Here is a 20,786-nt window from a genome sequence, read left to right as displayed (position 1 = left end):
ATAACACCGACACACCCTTACTGTTGTAACGTGACAGTAAGATTAATGTCGCTGCGTCAATGACATTTAGGCGCCATCTTTTATGCTGCTGTTAAATGTCAATAATTTCTGTTGATTCAATTTCCTTCACTTCCAGTCAACTCAGGGAAATTAGAATTTGGAGGACATCAGATGGATAATGATCGGAGGGAGGTATTGAGTTTTGCTTTTGTCTGACACTGTGGGAGAGGTGCAGTGGTTAAATCTCATCAGCCACTTTCTGGCTGTGCTTCCTGGAAATGTTCGTGACTCTGAGACGATTAAGGCAGGAAATACTGAAAAAGTGTGAGCAGCAAGATTTTCTTTCCTTTGTGTGCATAAATAAATGTTGTTCTAATCTCTGGTGAAACACACAAGGCCAATAAAAAACACACAATCATCATCATTGGTTTAAATGCACAAAGTTGCACAGATTTGCTTTTTTTTTATCAGATTTGAAAAATAGTCAACAATTAAAGATAAATCAATCAGTAAGAAGTAGTAATAACAATAATTAATATCAGCAAAAACTGGACTTAAAATCAAAACTGTTTCGTTTTTTTTTGCTGAAACACCTGAGGGAAGCAAATAATAAAGAGAAAATAGACATTTCAGGGTGGAAAAAAAGAGGAAATGATCACAAATGAAAGTCAAGACAAGCTCGTACAGGGGTCAGTCGCCTCGTCTGTATGTGCAGCACACTCGCAGTAATGAAAAAAAAAAGTTGAACATTTTGCTGGCCTTTATGATGGTGGATTCACACGTAAAGGCAGCGTGAAGCTAAAAACCGACAACAGAAACAGGAACATCCATGTGGAGCTGGCGAGCTAATGCTTTCTTTTGCCCTTATGCGTTTGATTGGCAGTCCCTTTTGTTATTTTGATTTGAACGCCTGGGAGGACTGAAAAAAACTTTGTCCTGCTCCCTAAATAACCCGCACACACAATGGAAACACAACCCGACATCAGTCTGTTTAATAAATGGTCCCTGGATGCATAAGAAACTGCCAACTTTCCTGACACCCCTAACTGGAAAAAAAAAAAAAAAATCATTCAAGCTTGTTTCAGTAAGAAACATGACATCAACATTAGATCGGAGAATCGCATTTCATTATTTGTCTGTACAATAAGCATAATTCAACACAATTCAATTCTTATGGTGTTTACTTTCTGTCAAATCTCTATCAAATTAGTGGAAAAGAAGGAGAGAGAAAATGCAAAGAAACCTTTGGTCAAAGAGTGTAGTCAGAAAGGGGATGAGATAAAAGCAAATCACTTACGATTAACAATAAAATTAAAGAAGAAGAAGAGAAAAAGAGGGTTTCTTTCTAACAATATGGCCCACAGGTCAACCTTCCTCCCATACATCTGGGTCTGCAAGTTATACCGGTTTCCTCACAGAGGAAAGAAGGAGAGAAAAAGGTGCTCTTTTCATTAAAGTTGTTTTTTTTTCTTTTTTTTTGATTGTCCACAAAATAAAGAAGCGCCAGCGGCAAAAAAAAAAAAGGATATACAATCACAGCGTAAAACAACATCCTTTACTGGAAAGGAATTGAAAGTCCATAACCTGCTCCTGAAAAGACTCTGAACCTGCATCGTTTTTGGTGTTTGAGACAACTGAACGACTCGATGGGAGTCGGTCGGTCGTTCCATGTCCGGCCTCATTCCGAGGTCGTCGCATCCTGTGTGGCTTCGTTGTGCAGGCAGCTCCTACGGACGACGGGCAGCGGATGGGCTTCCGTGTTTAAGATCCAGTCCTCCAGTGGGAGGAGGTCATCGTCGGAGAAGAGCAGGTACAGATACCTGAGCAGATGGGAGCAGCATGAAACGACGTTAAAGCCTCGGCGGTAACGTTTGGGAGCGACGAAGTTCCCAACGTTTTTTTTGCTTTATTTTATTTTATTTTATTGTTCATTTTGAGTTTATGCCTAATGTTTGATGCTCACATAAATAAATACATTAATTAATTAAACTGATATTTATGCGCTTTTATTTTGTGACACAGTGTGACATCACGCTCGATCATCCTCAATACACGGACCACGTTTCATGTTCTCCATAGCGACGCTCAAGCACAAATGGTTTGCGAGCTCGGTGCCCTATTGTTTAATTATTCACAAGCATTTTCTTTCCACTTCAGTTTCATAGTTCACATTAGGGACACTATAACACATTGTCAGCACAAGCTGGACCTGAATTAAACTCAAAATGCCTGTGATTATCCCCCCCAAAAAAAACATTTCCAGATTAATATTTTCTGTTTCTTAATAATACATGAATGAGACGAGCCAAAACTTCTTTAGTGCCTATTTATTTTGCAATCAAAATCCGCAATGTGATTGGAAACCAGGCTTGTGGGCGTGTTTTGGGAATCAGGACTTACTTGAGTGTCTCGGAGAGGAAGAAGCTCTGCTGCATGTTATCGTGGCTCGCCGACGTGGTGTAAACGTCACGGATCCCGGAGAAGCCGGACTCGACTCTGCAGTGCCGCTCCAGGGCCTGGCGGGAGACAAGAATCTGAATGTGGCTTCAGACGTCTTGTTTGTGGACAAGGCAAAGACTACTTTGTGTAGATTGATGCTAACAAACTGAGCGATTAACATGTCATGTATATTTATCAACCCACTTCGTCAGATCTGACAGAGCAACCTTTTCACTTGTGCACCGACGTCTGCAGAAGGAGGCTGGTAGAGGGTCATTAAGGGTCATTAAAAAAATGTCCTTGACATAAAAGGCAAGCACGATTTTTAGGATGCTTTAAAATGATTTGTTCTGAACTGAAAACAACCTCCTTGTTTTCAAAGAGAATATTTGTGAGGGAATCTCATCGCTGAAGCCGTCTCTCCTAGATAAAGAGTCATATTTCTCTCTGAACAGAAACCAAACGACGTGTTTATCAGTCAAACGCTCCCCTGTCAGGCTGCTAAAGTCATTCCAGCGATTTCCTCCGGATGTTCCCGCTTTTAAACTGTTTGACATAAACGCGCTGCTTGGCTGCTTGACTTATTTCCCCCCCCCCCCATTATTCATTCGGTGAAAACGATGGGAGACACTTCTTACTCGTTTCCACCTATCAGAAATTCATTTTTGTTGATTTAAACTACTTTAAAGCGGCGCTGACTCAACGCTAAGCACCGGGTTGTTGTCGATGTCACTCCCTACAAATAGTTGGAAAAGAGCGTTAATAAATATACGACATCATGACTCCGTCGGCGTTTCTCACCTCGACAGCCTCCCACCCCCACTCTCTGTACTTGGGGTCGTGGGTCACTCTCCACATGTACATGTAGCTCTCGATGACTTCTGGTCTCAGGATGTAATATCTTTCGCTGAGCCTGGTTGCCGTGGCTTCGCCTCCGCCGTCAAACCGGAATGCCTCCGGCCCCAGTTTGGTGGCTTATGGAGAAAATAAATAAATAATTAAGACGGATTCTAAATCTTAAAACTTCTTCAAAGCGCAGTTTCTTCTTCATTTCTTCAAGCGAACGAGGATCAGAGTGCGAAGACAAGCCGGCGTGACTTCTCCAGCGGTCCTGCTCATTTGTCAGCTTTTATTTTCTCCCTTACTTTGTTTTTTTTTCTCATTTCTTCCATTAGTTCTGCCACAATAAGAGACCACACAGTGAAGAGATCCTATTCATGATGAAAGCACAAAGGAGTCTGTTCCCATCCAAGGTCAGGAGAGCAGCATTGGCATGGCAACCAGTTACATTTAGAGGCATCCTCAGGGAGGAAAGCTGCATTTTACCGTCAAGATGCTTCTGAAATGTAGTTTCTATCTTTTACTTCTTTTTTTCAGGGAGTTTGGTTGAATGCGCTGCAGCTGCCTGGAAATCAGATTGTACTGGAGGAGGAGGCAGACGCTCTGGCGTCATGGAAAGTTTGTGAGCGGCTGCATTTGACTGGATCAGACAGTCATCTTGAAATAAGAAAGCAGCACGACAGACAGCAGGATCAGCTGGTCAACCAGTGCATCGTAGAAAAACAAGGTACGTTTGACTGTACAGCACATTTTAACACTAAGTAGCCTGTGGAACGAGCACTCCGTGAAAAAAATAAAGGTTTTTTATAACGAGGATAATTCCACGAAGCCCGCAGCATTCTGGAAGCATCATGCTCTGCACATCCACACCCAAGCCAAAGCGTCTTTGACATCCTTGACGTTTCTCCTCACCTGTGCGAGTGTAGCTCTCGTGGCACGTGTTCGTGATCTCAGCCGCCAGGTCCAGGTAATGCTGCCTGTTCTCCGGGGCTCCGTCGTCAGCCCCGATGCCGATCATGCCGCCGGAGAAGCAGGCCAGGTGACCCATCTTGTGGTCCAGGATTCCTCCCCTCCACTCAGCCATGTAGGTGAGACCGCCAGGTGATTTTTGTACCAGATTGGCTTCAATTGCCTGCAGCAAAACACAGTCTTGTCGGGGGGTGGGGGGGACCTCTATCTCCACCGAATTTCATCCAGATCGCATCCGGATTGTTGATATTATTGAGATTTTTTTTTTAAACGGGGGGCACAGTTCTGTTATCGGCGCAGGTCAATGGATTTGTTCTATTTTTAATACCTGAAGAGACAGATCCAGTTGAAATCGGGGTACAGTGTGCACATAGCGCAGTAATAGAAATAGAAAAGTATAATATCAAGATTCTTATTTGCCATTTTTAACAATTTGATCTTTCAATTACATCTTGGATGTGTCGCGTGAAAGCTCAGGAATACCCGGCTCTCAGAAAAAAAAAAACTGTAACTGATGATGCTAATGCTAATCAGCTGTTCTTAGCAGTAATCACGCCGCGTAATAATCTCATTCACCGGCGTTTAGATCCCGAGTCGTGCTACGACCGCAGATCGCTGTGTAAAACACGCCGAGTGTGGCTGCAGAGGTCCCTGGCCATTTAGATACCAGGTTCACGGGGGGGGGTCTGTAATTAGTAATTATGACACAGGCTTGACCCTCTGACGAGAGCGGAGCAGCCTTGCAATACTGTAAAATGAAGCGTCCTCGGTTCTGAGGTCTCCGTTGGCGCTTCTGTGTGGTGCGTTCAAGCGCTTCTGAATAAGATGACTTTCAGTGGGAGACATGAACTATAGCTGTGCATAAAACGCCATTCTTTTTTATTTGTCGTGCCACATTAGTGATTAGCTATCACGTCTTAATTAAGCAGCGAAGAATGTTTAAGTGGGAAAAACAAACATGATGTCAGCGCCGAGGTTAACGTCTAAAAGCGTTTTAGCGTCCTTCAGTCGTCCCAGCGACTCAGACTGACGTCCCTGCTGTCCTGTTTGTCTTCCATTTATCTAGGGTGTGGGGTGCACTCACATCTTTTTGATTATTCAAAAGGCTAATATGCAAATGACAGTAATTATTTCATCTCGCGGCCGAGCCTCAGAGCAGAACCGTCCACTCGAGTGCGGGATGTAGGATTTAGCATTTCCGTACCTCCAGCGCGTCGTAGTACATCTTCTTGGCCTCGTCGTCCGACTTGTCTGACATCAGAAATGATTTGATAAGATACTCGTAGAAACTGTCCCCGAGGCCGCCGATGGAAACGTGATCTAAGACGAGGGACGGGAGGAAAACAGGGTCACACACACAGACACACACTCGTCTTCATTCGGGGCTTCTGTAGACGAGAATGCCGGCTGTAAAAATAGGTTGGTAAGCAATTGGAGGAGGAGGAAGAGGAAGAAGAGAAAGAAGTAGGAGACCTCCAAGAAGAGGATTAAAAATGAAGAAGATAAAGATGGAGATTAATATGAAGATGAAGCCTTTTAAGATGAAAGGAAGTCATATGAAGAAAATATGAACAACATGAAGAAGAAGAAGAAGAGGAAGAAGAACACCACAACAATTAGCCTATGTAACATCCAGGGAACTTTTCTTCTTCGCCTCCTCTCTGGTAAAATCGGATAGATCCGAAGGTGATTGGATCCATTATCATTTTAATAACCCGGGGCAACGGGAATCATCGAGCCACCGCCTCGAGCTCGGTATTCAAAATGAAAGCAAGTCGACGGATGGGCAGATGACAGCTGCTACAAGAGCTGTGATGCGTGAGGCGGCTCGACGAGAAAAGCCGGAATAACGATGAAGGAGGGCAAACGTGAGCAGCGACATCCGGTGATCCCGAAGCAGCGAAATCTGGGAATGCTAAAACAAGCAGGTGATGATAATGTGTCACATTTAGACGCTCTTTCTAATAACGCTGAGGCGTCGTCGGGCCTTCCGGGTCCCGTATTCAGCCGGGATGGTACGTACGCTGGACCCAGTTGCCGCTGACCGGACTGAGGAAGTTGGGGTACAGGCCATGAGGTTTCTCAATCTTACTCAGCAACTTTCTGATATTCATGACCTGCCAAGACACCAGAGCAACATGGGATTATCTTCAGATGCGTTTTACATGTTGAACTCGCGCTCTCTCTTCCCTTCCGAGGCTGGGAGACACGTCTTTTACCTTCTCCGTGTAGACGGGATTCCTGGAGAGCTCCGTCAGATGGACGAACTCCAGGTGGAGGGTCCCGAACTCGGCCAGGATGCTGCTCCCCGCCGACGCCCAGCCCCAGCTCCAACTGGTGCCGCTGCAGCAGACGCACATCCAGAACCAGTGAACATCAACGCTTGCATGCAACTAATGTGCATGTAGTGTAAAGTAAAGCACAAGGACTGGAAAGCATTGATTTTGAGATGGGAGAGATGCTGGAAAAGTACTTTTTTTTAAAAAGTAGTAGTAAAGTACTTCTAGCCTGTAACCCCAATGCCTCAGCTTAGCAGACACGTATTTGTCATCTCCAGAGCCGCTCAAAGTAATAGCGCCTCTCTGATCCGCTACACCTAAACTCTGCTTCATGCCGCATAACAGACAGACCTGACTTTTGTGTTCTATTCCCCTTTCAGAGGGAGAAATCAATAACCTTCCACTGTGTGTCTTCTGGGGCTCTGTTTAATGCATGCCATCCAGAGTGTATTGATCTCTTTGAAGATTTAGCTGTTGCCATTTGCGCTTTCAGAGATGCCCCACATATTATCGTTCTTAATCCACTCTTCAAACTCGGAACCGGCACCAGAGCTGGAACAATTAGAGGATTAATCGGAGAGCGCTGGCAGTGTTCCGTGTTCTCTGTCGACAAAAAAATGTGTTCATCAAGAAAATTATATTATCTTGCAGCGCAACTAAATGCTGCGTGAGAGGACATTTGTTCAAACTGCTTTTACATGCAGTGTCAGGTTTGTGACACTGTAAAAGAGAGAAAATCAGAACCAAGCCCCAAAGATTCAACCCAATAACTTAATTTACTTGCGGTAAGAAACGAGACTAGTATTCTTTCTTTCAGCAAGGGAGAATGGAGCTGCTCTCTAGCCGTGCCATCGACTCTCCCAGCAAGGGAGAGTGGCTGCTGCTAGCCTCCTTCTCGATTCTCCGAGAAACAGCTCCACTCCAGCTGGTTTTATTAGCAGATAAGAATGTGTACGTGCGTAAATCACCCAGACATGAAGACTCCAACCTTGAGCAGATAGCACTTCCAGACAACACAAAGTGTTCACTTCTTCAGTCTAGTCAGCATATTAACAGATCTACAATTGTCACATACTTTATGAATATCTTGAGTAAGATTATGAAGGATAAATGGCCTTAAAAGAACCATGACATAACTACTGCTACTCATTGGTGAATTAATGATAAACACATTCGCAGATTTATCTAACAATTCCCCCCTTTTTATCATTAATGAACACATAAACATAACATCATGTGATGTCAACTCGACTTCAAATGGCATTCTCATTCTCATGTATCTATACGTGACGGATCAGGTTCCGTGAGATCCGTACCTGCAATAGCAACTTTCAAACAATAGGCAGTGATTTTTTAATGCAAGGGAAAACATAAGCACCCATGATAATTTGAATAATTGACCTTTACCCATGTCAAAATCACTTATTAGCATGTTACATTGTCCGATTGGAAATCAAAACAGTCATGGCCTGCAGCCAGACTTCCTCAGTGTGTGTGAAAGCATAGAACCTCAAGTTTATTTAAGTCACAGTTTATATTGCCCAGTACGGTAGGTGAGACTGCTTTAGCTTGTTCTGTCACACAAATCAAAGGGACCCCGAGGGGTAGCGACAGTCTGAGGTTGGTGCACGGTGGAGTGATGCGTTTTCATTCACCAATCACTCTTTTCTTCGATCAGGAGTGTGTTGAGGGGTCGGTGGAGTGATGCGTTTTTATTCACCAATCACCCTTTTCTTCTGGCACAGCTTCTTCGGTCAGGAGTGTGTGTTGAGGAGTCGACTGACAGGTTCTTCTATTAGACTATGGTGGCGTTCATCTATGGCCTACAGCAGGTGGTTACTAGCACGCACTGCTGGAGCAGCTAAAAATGTTTGCTAACAATGTTACTTGTCATCCAGCGGGGTTCTGCATCTGCGCAGTGTCGCTCGGGATCGGAGGTGTGATCTTTTGAGTGCGAGGGTTACTCACACGTTGCACCGGACACTGTTGTTAGTTGTGGTAGCACCTGCAGTGGGTGCCGTGCATCCCAGTTGCTCCTTCGGCGACCTTTTCAGCCGTGTGGGTCATCAGCTGAACTCGGAAGGAATCCCACCACCGTTGGTGTACCCAGGACTTGTTGGGTGTTCTTTACCCGCACAAAGTCTCTGGGTCCGATGTTCGGGCAGGTGCATCTGCTGCTGCTGCTGCTGCTGCTGCTGCTGCTAGACGACACGACCTCTCTTTTTGGTCTCTCAGTACCTGCGTCAGATTTATCATGCAGTATTGGGTCAGTGCATCATCACACAGTGTGCTTGGCCATAGGAACCAGTCCAGTGTTTGGAGGTCGTCCAACCACCACCTCACTTGTTGACGACAGATTATGCTGTGGGTTAGGGTTAGAAGGTAAACATTTAATCCAGGATAATTCCAACATAACTTCGTTCATCTGGCTTTCAGAGTGTGGGGTTGTTTCGTTCTGCAGCGCCACCAGAGTGCGTCTGGTAACTGCAGTGTGTCTTCAGATCCAACTTGAATCTGTCACTGAGTTCTGAAGTTCTGAAAGCATTTTGTTAGCAACACATGAATCATTGTCAAACCATTGTCAGAGAAAGTCATCTTCTCCATCGCTGAAGCACTTTGTTTCTTTGTGCTTCAACCAAATTCGAAAGCAAGGTGAGCGTTCCACCAAGTCCATCATCAGATGCTGACAACGTCTCTGAGGTAGACGAGCAAGTTGATGGAAAAGTCAATGGAAAAGTCATTGGACGCGTCCGTCCAACATTATGTCATGCAATTACTTGTGAAATTGAGAAAGGATGAACAAACAGGAAATAATAAACATCAAACAAAGACGGTGCTTTGAGATCCTTCAGAATGGGAGACGCCATTCTCTCGTCAGGGGCGGACCAATCGTCCTCAAGGGCGCCCAGCGCGGGCCCCCAAATCCAGATTTCTTGCCAGTGAAGAAAGTTTTGACAAATACAGGTTGCTGAGGAGTCAGTCATACACAATTAAAAACAATCTATTGTCATAATAGAGTCTCTTTAAGGAATGCAGATTCAAAGGCTTCATCTCTGCTCAGGAACATAAGCTGTAGAATGCAATAAATGTGATGTCACCACATCATGAGTTGATGAAACCTGCTGTTTCATCGAGTCCATTAAAAATCCCCTCATTGTTGTGCAGTGATCAGTTATACACGTACATCATGGCGCATGCGCGGAATGGCACCGCCATTGGAATCACAAAAGAAGAAGAATTTCAAAGAAGGCGTCATGAAATCTTGACCAAGCAAAAATTATCAGAACATAAAGAAGAAATCAAAAACTCTGTGATAATCTAAAACATGTATCCTCAATAGTCTGTGTCCCTTTAACAGGCCTAGATAGAGGCTTGTGTGTCACAGCCTCAGAATCAATTACACATAAAACCTGAATCCCATTCATCAATAACAGAACAACAGGATGCTCTTCATAAGCTTTGTGTTTTAACGTGTATTGCTGCTGTTTGAGCTCATATCTCTTTGCATCATTAAGTTTAAACATCAGTTGAGCTGTGTGTGTGTTTGTGTTTGCATCTCACGTGAACCGGAGGGCGATCCGTCAGTCAGTCAATCCGAGCCAGCCACAGAGAAGGAGGGACCCCCACCCCCTCCACGACACCGCTGTTGATCACCCCTTATCTGGCCTCTGTCCCTCAGTGGTTCCGGTCACCCCCTCATCCAGCGTCCCCTCTGTTCACAATTGAAGCATCCGCCTGGTCATCGTTCCTCCACAGGATGAGAGCATGTTCTCTTTCTCATTCGTGACGATGTCTCCCACGGGACGTCCTCTCGGGAGGCACGCTGCCTTGAGACATCGAGCGTTGCATGCTCTTTGGAGGAAAGTCTTTTTCTTCTTCTTAGCATGTTTGACGTGGTGCATTCAATCGGTCAGTCTGTTAGCCCCACATATCATGCTCGAGTGAGCAGTGTGGCCTGGTGGGGGGGGCGTTGGACCCTCAGTGGAGTGCACCCTGAGGTGGACGATGAACTCTGGTCTGATGGTGATGGTGATTGATGTCTTCTGGTCGTGGACGGTGGGAGGAGGCACCCAACCCTCAGTGGCTGGAACAGAGTGACCCGCGGGGGCCAAACTCCAGTACAGTGGAGCAGTTTGTGGAGCGAAGGAAGCAAACAGTAGAAGAATAGCACTCATAACACTCACAGGAGTAATGGCTTCCAACAGAATACAATTTTTTTTTTTTATTATTATAATGATTAAAGGCACAAAGACATCTGTGCCACTATCCCTCCTCTTGAGCCGTGGCAACGCCCACGGCTCAATATTGCTGCCCATATGTAGACAGATTTAGGCAGAAGTGAATGTCCTAGTTGATGTCATTGCTATCAATGACCTGGTAGTGTATGTACCTTTTTAAAAAAAAAAAAATTAGATTTATTTTCCCTATCTGTCCTTCACTCCATGATTATCTACTTGTTCTTTCCTACCTAGACATGCTGAATCGTGTGTTTTTCTTTACTTGGCGCCCTGCAGTAATGCGCCCAGTGTCCTATCTCACACTTTCCTTCCACCCCCTCCTCTGTCTCGCTAAAACACTTCCTCTTTACCATCAAAAACATATCATTAGACTCTCTTCATGTTTTCCCCATGTAATAAATCCAGACAGAGTTAAGTTTGGCAAGGTGACAGAATGCTTCGTCAGCCAGTGGCTGATTTCTGGGTTAAAGGTTTTGTTTTTGAGATGGAGCTCATTCATTATTAACATCATAAAGGGCACTGTTCTAGTCCTGCTCTGAAGTCATCAATAACTTCATCAGACTTTGGCTTTGTTTGTCCTATTTTACTGTAGTTAAGTCTTTGTCTAAACACCTCTCTCTCTTGCATTTAGTCTGGGTTTGACTTTGGTTACGTGGGCGGACAACAACGGTGGGGCGCTACTTTTTTATTTATGCCCCTCCCGAGTGGAGGTGCAGATGGGTAAATTCCTCTTTTCTAATTTTGGTTTAGTACAAAGGTTATTTATTCTTCAGCATTTACTTATTCTATTCTAAACACCTTTCCTGCTATATAGAATTCCACACGTGACGTAACTCAGAGAGAATCCCCCTACTGGGGCGAAGTGCAACTCCCGAGATGCAATCTTCTAGAGCAAACCTTTGTTTGCTCCGGCTTCTCGCTCGGCGTCCTAACACAGAGTTGCATATCGTTTTAGACCCTCCAGTCTGATCACCACTAACCTTCATGAATGAGTTCACAAAGTCTTCCCCAGTGACGGTCTTGCGTTGACACCGTGAGGTTCCAGACCGTCCAGCCGTGCAGTGATCCCATGAGGACTCAGGCTGTTTTACTGTTACAACTTTGACTCATTCCGTTCATCCACATGAAACATTTATTCACAGACACGTACATACAGGGTTTTAAGTCTAGACTTTAACAACAACAAGCAGATCTGTACTTTATTTTTATTCAGCAACAACAACTTTGTATGCTTTAATTTATTCCAGGCCTTTACATCCGCATTTAATTATTATTATGGCCTCTAAATTTAATGACGTCGTTTGTATGCACTGCTCAATAGGATCGTACCGGAACCCTACTAGCTTCCTTTTAAACAAGACTGTATTGATCACAGGTACTGCGCAATAGGACCGCTGCTACCCCTATTCGCTCGTCTTCAGCGCGATGAGAAACATCTCCATCCGCTATGAGGTCTCCCTTATGGAGCCTCCTTCTCGCGGAAACCTCTGCGTTAGGGCTAAGCCCTACCCGCTTTCCCGAGGAACTTAAGAAACATTACTGTTTCAGCGCGATGAGAAACATCTCCATCCGCCTTCTCGCGGAAACCTCTACGTTAGGGCTAGCTAAGCCCTACCCGCTTTCCCGAGGAATAAGAAAAAGGGTGTCTTACCTTCAGGCTGGTCTGCTCTGGTTCGGATCCCGTCAACCCGATCCCCAGGGACTGGCACGCGAAGGATTGGCCCCGGAAAAGGGTCTTAGTGAATTAGAGTGTGCACCCTCTAATCAATTCTTCCAAGCCAGCCCACTGCAGACGGGTGTATTGGATCCTGCCGACAACGCCAATTAATGTCAGGTTTGTGACACTGTAAAAGAGAGAAAATCAGAACCAAGCCCCAAAGATTCAACCCAATAACTTAATTTACTTGCGGTAAGAAACGAGACTAGTATTCTTTCTTTCAGCAAGGGAGAATGGAGCTGCTCTCTAGCCGTGCCATCGACTCTCCCAGCAAGGGAGAGTGGCTGCTGCTAGCCTCCTTCTCGATTCTCCGAGAAACAGCTCCACTCCAGCTGGTTTTATTAGCAGATAAGAATGTGTACGTGCGTAAATCACCCAGACATGAAGACTCCAACCTTGAGCAGATAGCACTTCCAGACAACACAAAGTGTTCACTTCTTCAGTCTAGTCAGCATATTAACAGATCTACAATTGTCACATACTTTATGAATATCTTGAGTAAGATTATGAAGGATAAATGGCCTTAAAAGAACCATGACATAACTACTGCTACTCATTGGTGAATTAATGATAAACACATTCGCAGATTTATCTAACATGCAGCCAGGGTTATAAAAACAAGGTATTCATAAATTCTATAAAAAATAATTCCAGTTTATTTTCCATGGCTTAAAAAATGCATAAAAACACATTGAGGTTTTTAGCTTAGAATGGAATGAAAGCAGCATTTTAACACTAATTTTGGCATTCTGGCATCTTTTAGCTCCGCTCAAAAAAGGATTTGAAATAAATTAAGTTACACGAAACACACGATGAACATTGATTAAAACGTATTGGACGAGGCGAATCCGTCTACTAATATAAAAGCAACAGGAATAACATGAAACGTTTGCGCAAACTGTCTTGATGTGATGAAGACAGTCTGGGAGTCAGAGGGGAGGAGCGGCCCGAGGAGGCGGTATCAGGTACTCCCTTTGACATCCACAGCGAGCAGAGATACAATCAGTCGTGCAAGGCAACGATCAATATCCCACCCTCAAGCACAATCTGCTTGAAAATGAGCATCGTTGTACATTAGAAAGGCTGAGACGATTCTAGTCTTTAAAGCGGTGTGCACAAACAAAAAAGACAACTACTGTATGGAATTATCTCAATACATTGCATTAAGAGTAAAATCCTGAAAGAATTTTCATTATCATCCATTATCATGAGAAAAAAAAAACGAAACAAAAAAGCCCAGGAAATCCTATCTGAGCAGTAGAGATCAAATTTAAAAAAAAGTGTTTGATGAAATGATGAAATGATGAAATGTCGGTGAAATCATTCATCTGAACCAAACTAGAACAACCCTGATGTATTGTAGGAGAGTAAGCGTGAAGCTAAATTCAATGGGCGTGATATGCAGATGATAGCATAGCATGGAAGAAGAGACCCGAGTCGTTGAGCAGCATCCGTCAAGTCGTTCGGAGCCGGGGGGGCTGAGCAGCAGAGCTGAACTTGCTTGTTTGTGCATCTCTACCCCCCCACACTTGACCGCATTAAAAGCAGCCTGGATCTTCCTGCCCATCTGTACCGCAGACCCATGCTGGGTGATGGAGCAGGAATTAGCTGTAGAATAAGGTAATTAAATCTGCCGGCAGCTGTCCGGCTTGGATGGAGGGTTAATTGGTAGCAGGTGGATGACAGAAGCGCCAAGAAAATCCTCATAAGATTAGGGAACGAGAGGAAGACGGGTGCACAGCGGTGGATCCTACCCAAAAACAGTCAGAAAAGGAGTTTGACATTTAAATGCAAGTTCCAGAATTCTCAAACGGAGCCCGATATTGATATATTTTTGGCGTGTTCGTGATTTATCGAGCGCTGCTGCCGTGGCAACAGCATAATACGTCCAACCGGATGGAATCGATCGGCGAAAGACCTTTTTTTTAACGACTAAAACCACCGAAAGTCTCATTTTGGGACGAGTCGGCGTGACAGAAGGTGAAAACATCAGAATATATTTACGAGTTGTCAATATTTAGAAGGTTTTGGAAATTTGGATGAGGCAACGACGGCTCACGTTTCGTCTTTTGAATTAACTCCAATCTTTCGGACCATATAATGTAATCTTTAATCTTCAAATTCTCTTATTTCAGCCTCAAACATAATGGCATCAAAAAACAAGAGGCTCATTTTTAATCCACTTTCCAGCTTTGAAAAGATCGAACTTCAAACCAAACACACACACACACACACTTTGAAACTCGTGGTGAAATATGAAGAGATGTTAACAATACTGTGCCAATAAAGATTCAAGACCTGATTAAGAACCGCATCGAATATGTATTATTCTTATGAGATTACGTGTTCTTGAAGGCAGCTCATTCGTTAATATCCGAATGCCATTTGGTAAATTAGTTTGCAGAACTTGAAAATTCATACGGGACTAAATCAAAGATATTTATGCACGTTTATGCAAGATTGAGAACGCGACACTTTAGGTTCTGCAAAACAGAAATGAAAAGGAAGTGAACGTTCCGTGTAGCTCGTTCACTTTGAACGGGACGACAGCGCCACACACGAACACGTTTCCTATTTGACGATGCCATGCATGTGAGCGTTATTAGCGCTCAATCATTTCCTCTGGTGACTTATCGTGGTGTTTTTTATCGGGAGGGCGGCACTGAGACTCACCTCCCCAGGTTGATGACTCCCCGGGGGATTCCCGTTGGCGTGTTGAAGGCTGGCAGGAGCTTCTCTCCCAGTTCAATTACTTTAGTCTTGAATATCTGGAATGAAAAGTTAGCAAATTGCTAAATAGGCAGAAAAAATGCACACACATAAAGCTTGTTATAAATAGAGATAAAAAATAAAAATATGCTGCTATATCTAATCCAAGCTGTCACAGACCAGGAGTCAATTTTCCCTTCAGTTTTCCACCAAAGCTAATTACATACAACATAAGGTGCAACGCTCCAAACACAACTCCAGGGATTAAAAGCAATCATATCCCCGTATCTATTTAAACATCCTCCCAAATCTCCACCGGCTGCTCTCTGATCGGCGACCAGATTCCATTAGGGCACGGGGATGACGTTAAAAAAGCAAATATACGAGATGGGGAGCGAGATATCGACGCCCTGACAGAAAGATATCTGAGGAGACAAAAGGGTTGAGCTGGCAGAGCGGAGGTGAGGGGGAGATTCAAACGAGAGCGGGCACCTGGGAGACAAAAGGGAATGGGAGCTGATTGAAGAGAGCGACTCGGAACACAGAGGGGAAAAATGATGGGAGACAGAGACATAGATCAGACGGGGGGGGCGTGACGGAGCAGGGAGCAGTGACTCAGTAGAAAAACGAGGAAGATGAACGGTGACTGGTCGGAATGACCGGCCTTCGCTTCCACGAGTCTGATCTCTGGAATCTGTCTCCGGTTGGAATATGTGCTGAACAAAAATACACGTATCTAATTCACCTTGTTGCACACAAGACTACCCATGAGCCTTTGCACGAAACACTCGTGGTTGGGAGTGACGGGTGGAATGCATACCAGCTTGAAAAAAGGAGAAATAAAATCACAGATTTCCGAGAAAGAGAATGCATAAGTGAAGCAATAAATACGAAGCCCTGCCGTTTCTCATTGATCTCGTGTGATGTGGAGAATAAGACGTTCCCCACAGACGCTTGTCAGATGCCATCTTTGTTTCTCACAAATAAGATCATCAGTTACATTCAAGCTGTTTATTCCCAGCTGCTCAAAATCAAAGTTATAAAGCCGTCGCTGTCATTGTCTTCATCGTTTCGGCCGTGTTTTGCCTTTAATAAGCAACGACTGCTTCTGCCGCTTTTTTTCAGCTGAGCGTGAAACGCATCCCATCTGCGGTTCCTTCCGAAGATTTTCCAGGATGGAACAAATGAAGCTGAAATGCTCATTTTTTCCCGGTAACTGTTCAAGATGTCTGGACCAGAGCATCTGCTGGGTGTCTATGCTGCAATGTGAGTGTGTGAGCGCCTTGGACAGCGAGCCAATGAGCATAAAGCCCCCGCCATCTGTAATGTTACCCTCATTGTTAAAATCCTGACTGATGCACCAAAACCTATTCTTCCAGGCGAGTGCCACTCCTTTGAGCGCTGAAAGGGCCCAACGCAGAATCCCAAAACCGCAAGCACTCTAAATGATTTCATATTTGTTTTTCCATCGGTAGGAGCCAGATACTTCAGATAATAGAAATGTTCCCATCGCTAAAAGCACCGGGACGGAGAAAGACACATCAAACCGAATCCTGCATGTTTACTTAAAATCAAATGCTGTGAATTAGAAAAAATACAAGGCTCTTCCGCCGGGGCTTCACTTTTTTAAATTGGAAGCCGCCTCTACTTACAAACTTTCTGTACTTTAAAAGCAGTGCAGCGTCTCTGTCTCTTAATTTCATGCCTCAGTAGCATCAGAATCAGTCCTGTGTTGGTCGTCGAACTGTGTTTGTCTGCCGTCGTTACAATCGGGATGTTTCTCCAGTGTGTTATAAAAACAGAATGCCAATGCACCCCCTTTTGGGAATTTGCAGCGCAGGATAAAGGATATTTGAATAACACAAAATAATCTGACGATGAAGGAAGATGCCAAATGGATGCTGTGGTCAAGTGATGTGTTTGTATTTATTTTGGACAAGAACGGAAGTCTGGAATATGATACATACCAGATCAAACACTTGCCTTTAACAGGGAGAAAACTTGGAGCAGAACCCGGCTCTAGCTGGTGGACTCGACTAGACTGGATGATTTAAACAGAAAATTAATAAAAATAATGCTCAGTTGTGGTAATAAAAACTTGTCAATACTCTACATCTATTTATAACAGCGTTTATTAACTGTGACTGATTCCTGCTGTGATTCAACAGCCAGAAAATATCCATCATTGGTTCTGACTAAAATGGGCTGCTAATGCCAGAACAAAAGCTTTTTCTCTCCTCTACCTGCCAACGCCTCCGCTTCATTCATATCAGGGACATGTAGGAGACAAAGCAGGCCCCCAGAAAAATCCAAAGCTGTGAAGATGAGAAAAGGATGGTAAGCGGCAGAGTCGTTGGAAAACACGAACGCAGTTTGAAGGCAAATCTCATCTCCGCTTCAAAGGACCGCTTGTGGTTCCTTTGATCCTCTAAAACCAAAACAGGTCCGGGAACAGACATGGTTCTTTCCATGCAACCGGTTGCTGCGATGAAGAACAACAAAATAACATCTTTAAAAATGTTTTACGTGGGTGAGATTTTGACAATATTGTGACGGCAGTGAAAGAAAATGGATCCGCACGACTAACCTCCCTCGTCTCCGTCAACTGTGTTTTCCATCTCGTCTATTTATCCTGAATGCCCGAGGCAAGTCTTTCTTATTCAAAGCACACCTTGTGAAGAACAGGTCCGACCTGAAGACCCGACGTCGGTTTCACGGTTTTAAAAAGTGACGTTCTTCAAACTGAACACTTTCTTTTCCTCACTCATTGTTGTCTAGGACACATAGATAAGCCCCCCCCCCCCCCCCCCTAAAAAAGCAAAGTTATTCACAAAGACATAGCCCAAACATAGTTGGAACCGTACCCCGGTTGTAGAACGTTATTCATTCCTCTGAGCGTCTTTGACTTTGAAAAGCCGATCCCAACTCCTCTGATTTGTCGCCCTGGCGACGGCAACATGATGAACAACCGGCGCTCAAGTTGGGAAGAAGTTTTAACATTGAATCGACTTTCATCGTGGATTTGACTCGTGCTGAGGAACTGGCAAACTCCCAAACAGGAATAAAACTGGGGTATGTCTGCGGTGCGGCGTGCGTGGGTGCAGCAGAATATTTATTAAGACACATTTGTATTCGGAGATACGAGAAAACATGTCCAGATGAACTCGCAAATATTCAGTTCAGCAGCCGCCGCTTCGTTTGAGGTCACCGGGACACGAAGTTGATGACATGAACAGAGACTAAACTTTTTTTGGGGTCGACTCGGACAAAAAAAACACTCTTTGCTACTGCAAACTAACATAAATCAGACTTTGCTTCGTGACTTCCAACTTTTCACCAATGGGAGAACGTCTGCAGCCTGTGGGAGCAGGAGAGGAACATTCCTCGCAGCGTAATTATTTCTACAAAACACCATTTCAGACTTCAAAATAAAATCTGTGTCCACGCGGACACAGATTCCCATGAACGCCTGCGTTCGGCGGCTGCTGCTGGTTGAACGGTATCTGAGGTTTAATCCTGCCGAGGTTCCTGATACAGCAAAAAGCGCTCGGTGCAGGGTAAGTGGAACAAAAAGTCGATTCTTCATAAGCGGCGGCGGCTGCACCTGGGTGTTGCTTCTCTCCCAGCGGCATAGATCATTATTAAAGATCCTTTTCTTTTCTCTGTTTCTTCAAGCGCCCAGCCCGGAGAACACAGTGAATTATTCAGAGGGAATAGAAATAGGCAGGAGTAATCATCAGTGATTGAAGGAATAGCAAGTCCTGGCTTCAATGGTCCTCCTCTACAGTTGTACCATTTCATCTGGGACATTTCTTTTTTTTTTTTTAACACATCGATTTTCTACTTTGTCTCACAGAAATGCTGGTACCGGCTGACTGCAGCAGAAGAGCCCACGGGTCACAAGGCCTTCACTCGACTGGCGAGTCTGTCAAGTCTGCCTCGGAGCGTGGAGCTTCCTGCTCCGGAATCTCAGCTACAGATGGCAGCGATGTCAAACAACATTTGTGGAGAGTAAAATCTACACTGTATTAAATATTTAAGTTAACAGGATAAAAAAAACTGTTGATGTTGGAGAGCTTTTTCCAAAACATCCTTTTACTATTCTTATTAGTGGGAAGTCCAATGAGGGTTGCATCCATGCCAGCTCTCTCTTCAAAGTTCAATTATTTACTGCTCAGTTTTTATCCAACAAATTTATGGCTTTTGCTGTTGTTTCTATCAAATCCATGAAGCTCCTACTTTCTTGTGGCTCAGCTCTAGATTTTATCCAGAGCCGACTTGTTGTAAGTGTGAAAGCACATTATACCTGCAAAGTGAGTATATGGGAATGCCAGGAAAAAAGAAAAATGCTGTCTAATGCAAATGATTATGGTTCCTCGCCAAGGTGTGTAGCTTCTAATTTATTGGGACGTTCTGACGTCAAAATAACCCGCCCATGCTACGTGTTAGCCACCAAGTGGCCCTGCATGCTTCACGTTTTCTTTGGGAATCTCAAGCTGGTTGTTATTGCAACACCACGTCGGCGTGACAATGAAAGACAGGGGGGGGTTGTGAAATCCTGAGGATGAACTTAATCCCATCCGTGGGCCACGGTAAGAAAAACACACGAAGACCCCTGAGAAATCCTGTTAGATTTGTGGGGTTACGTCTAAGCTACCTGTCAGAGCAGAGCCACTGTCTTCAAACATTGAAAGATAATATTGTTGGCACCCTGGATCTCATCCGGTACCGTCGTGCCACACTCTCAACGTTCCACGTGGAACAAGGAGAGGAATCAGAGATGAGGCTGCAAAGGAGGCTGCAAATGAATAAATCCTTACAGAAAAAGAACATCTTTGAATTTCTCTCTTGTTTTCGGATGTAAAGAAAAAAATTAAAGGTTCACGGCTCCCGTTCCAGGAGATCATCCCTCTATTCCCGATAAGAAACACTCAAGCGTGTACCTGTTGTTCCTTCCTCCAACAGAGATCAGCATAATCTGAAGGAGCCGGAGGATTGCACGGCAGTGATAATGAGATTGGAGGAACACAATGTGATGAGGGGGTGAGGATGGAGTGTGGCGGATAGAACACAGTGGGAGAGATGGAGAGAGAGAGAGAAAGAGTGAGGGGGTGGGTTGGTTTCCGTTTGAGAGAAAGCAAGTCAGGTTTGTGTCATCTGCGTGACCCACTGGTATCAGTGGTTCAGTTGGCGATGTGAGCCAGTTGATTCTGGAGTGGCAGAGTCGGACCAGACAGGGAGAGGAGGATGAAAGTCTTCTGACGGCGTGCTGGAGCCTTCAAAAGACGATCGCCTGCCTCTTCAAAGACTCAGCTTGGGGGGGGGGGGGGCACTGTGATGCCACCTCTGTGTGGAAGTGTGAGAGCAACACATCACAAATCCTTGACTTGAGCATCCGCAGGTGATTATCATGCTGTCAAATAAAAAAGAAAGGCGTCGGGATGTAGAGCGATGTTCACGCCGCCCGACAGCGATGGCGTGCGGCGATCTACTCTACATAGTGAGTAAGTCTCCAAACAGCCGGTGATGAAAGGCCCCTTCAGCGTAATTTCAGTTCACATGCAGGGGAGCGCTGCTTCGCCATCAAAATAGTTC

General features: G+C 44.6%; 1 protein-coding gene across 1 annotated transcript in view; it reads right to left on the bottom strand.

Annotated features, from left to right (window-relative positions):
• Window positions 1-430: 430 nt before the first annotated feature.
• LOC137911401 (mannosyl-oligosaccharide 1,2-alpha-mannosidase IA) overlaps window positions 431-20,786 on the bottom strand; it is a 95,535-nt gene continuing 75,179 nt past the window's right edge. The window contains exons 5-12 of the mRNA XM_068755773.1: window positions 15,156-15,250; window positions 6,468-6,591; window positions 6,272-6,365; window positions 5,453-5,568; window positions 4,192-4,411; window positions 3,241-3,413; window positions 2,401-2,516; window positions 431-1,820 (exon numbers count right to left, since the gene is read on the bottom strand). Of these exons, the coding sequence (XP_068611874.1) occupies window positions 1,679-1,820; window positions 2,401-2,516; window positions 3,241-3,413; window positions 4,192-4,411; window positions 5,453-5,568; window positions 6,272-6,365; window positions 6,468-6,591; window positions 15,156-15,250 (1,080 nt within the window). The 3' untranslated portion in view covers window positions 431-1,678. The remainder of the gene's footprint in view (window positions 1,821-2,400; window positions 2,517-3,240; window positions 3,414-4,191; window positions 4,412-5,452; window positions 5,569-6,271; window positions 6,366-6,467; window positions 6,592-15,155; window positions 15,251-20,786) is intronic.

This window comes from Brachionichthys hirsutus, chromosome 3 (genome assembly GCF_040956055.1).
Source record: "Brachionichthys hirsutus isolate HB-005 chromosome 3, CSIRO-AGI_Bhir_v1, whole genome shotgun sequence".
NCBI classification, from domain to species: domain Eukaryota; kingdom Metazoa; phylum Chordata; class Actinopteri; order Lophiiformes; family Brachionichthyidae; genus Brachionichthys; species Brachionichthys hirsutus.
Note: the sequence above shows the minus strand (reverse complement) of the source record. Positions and strands in the feature narration are given on the sequence as shown.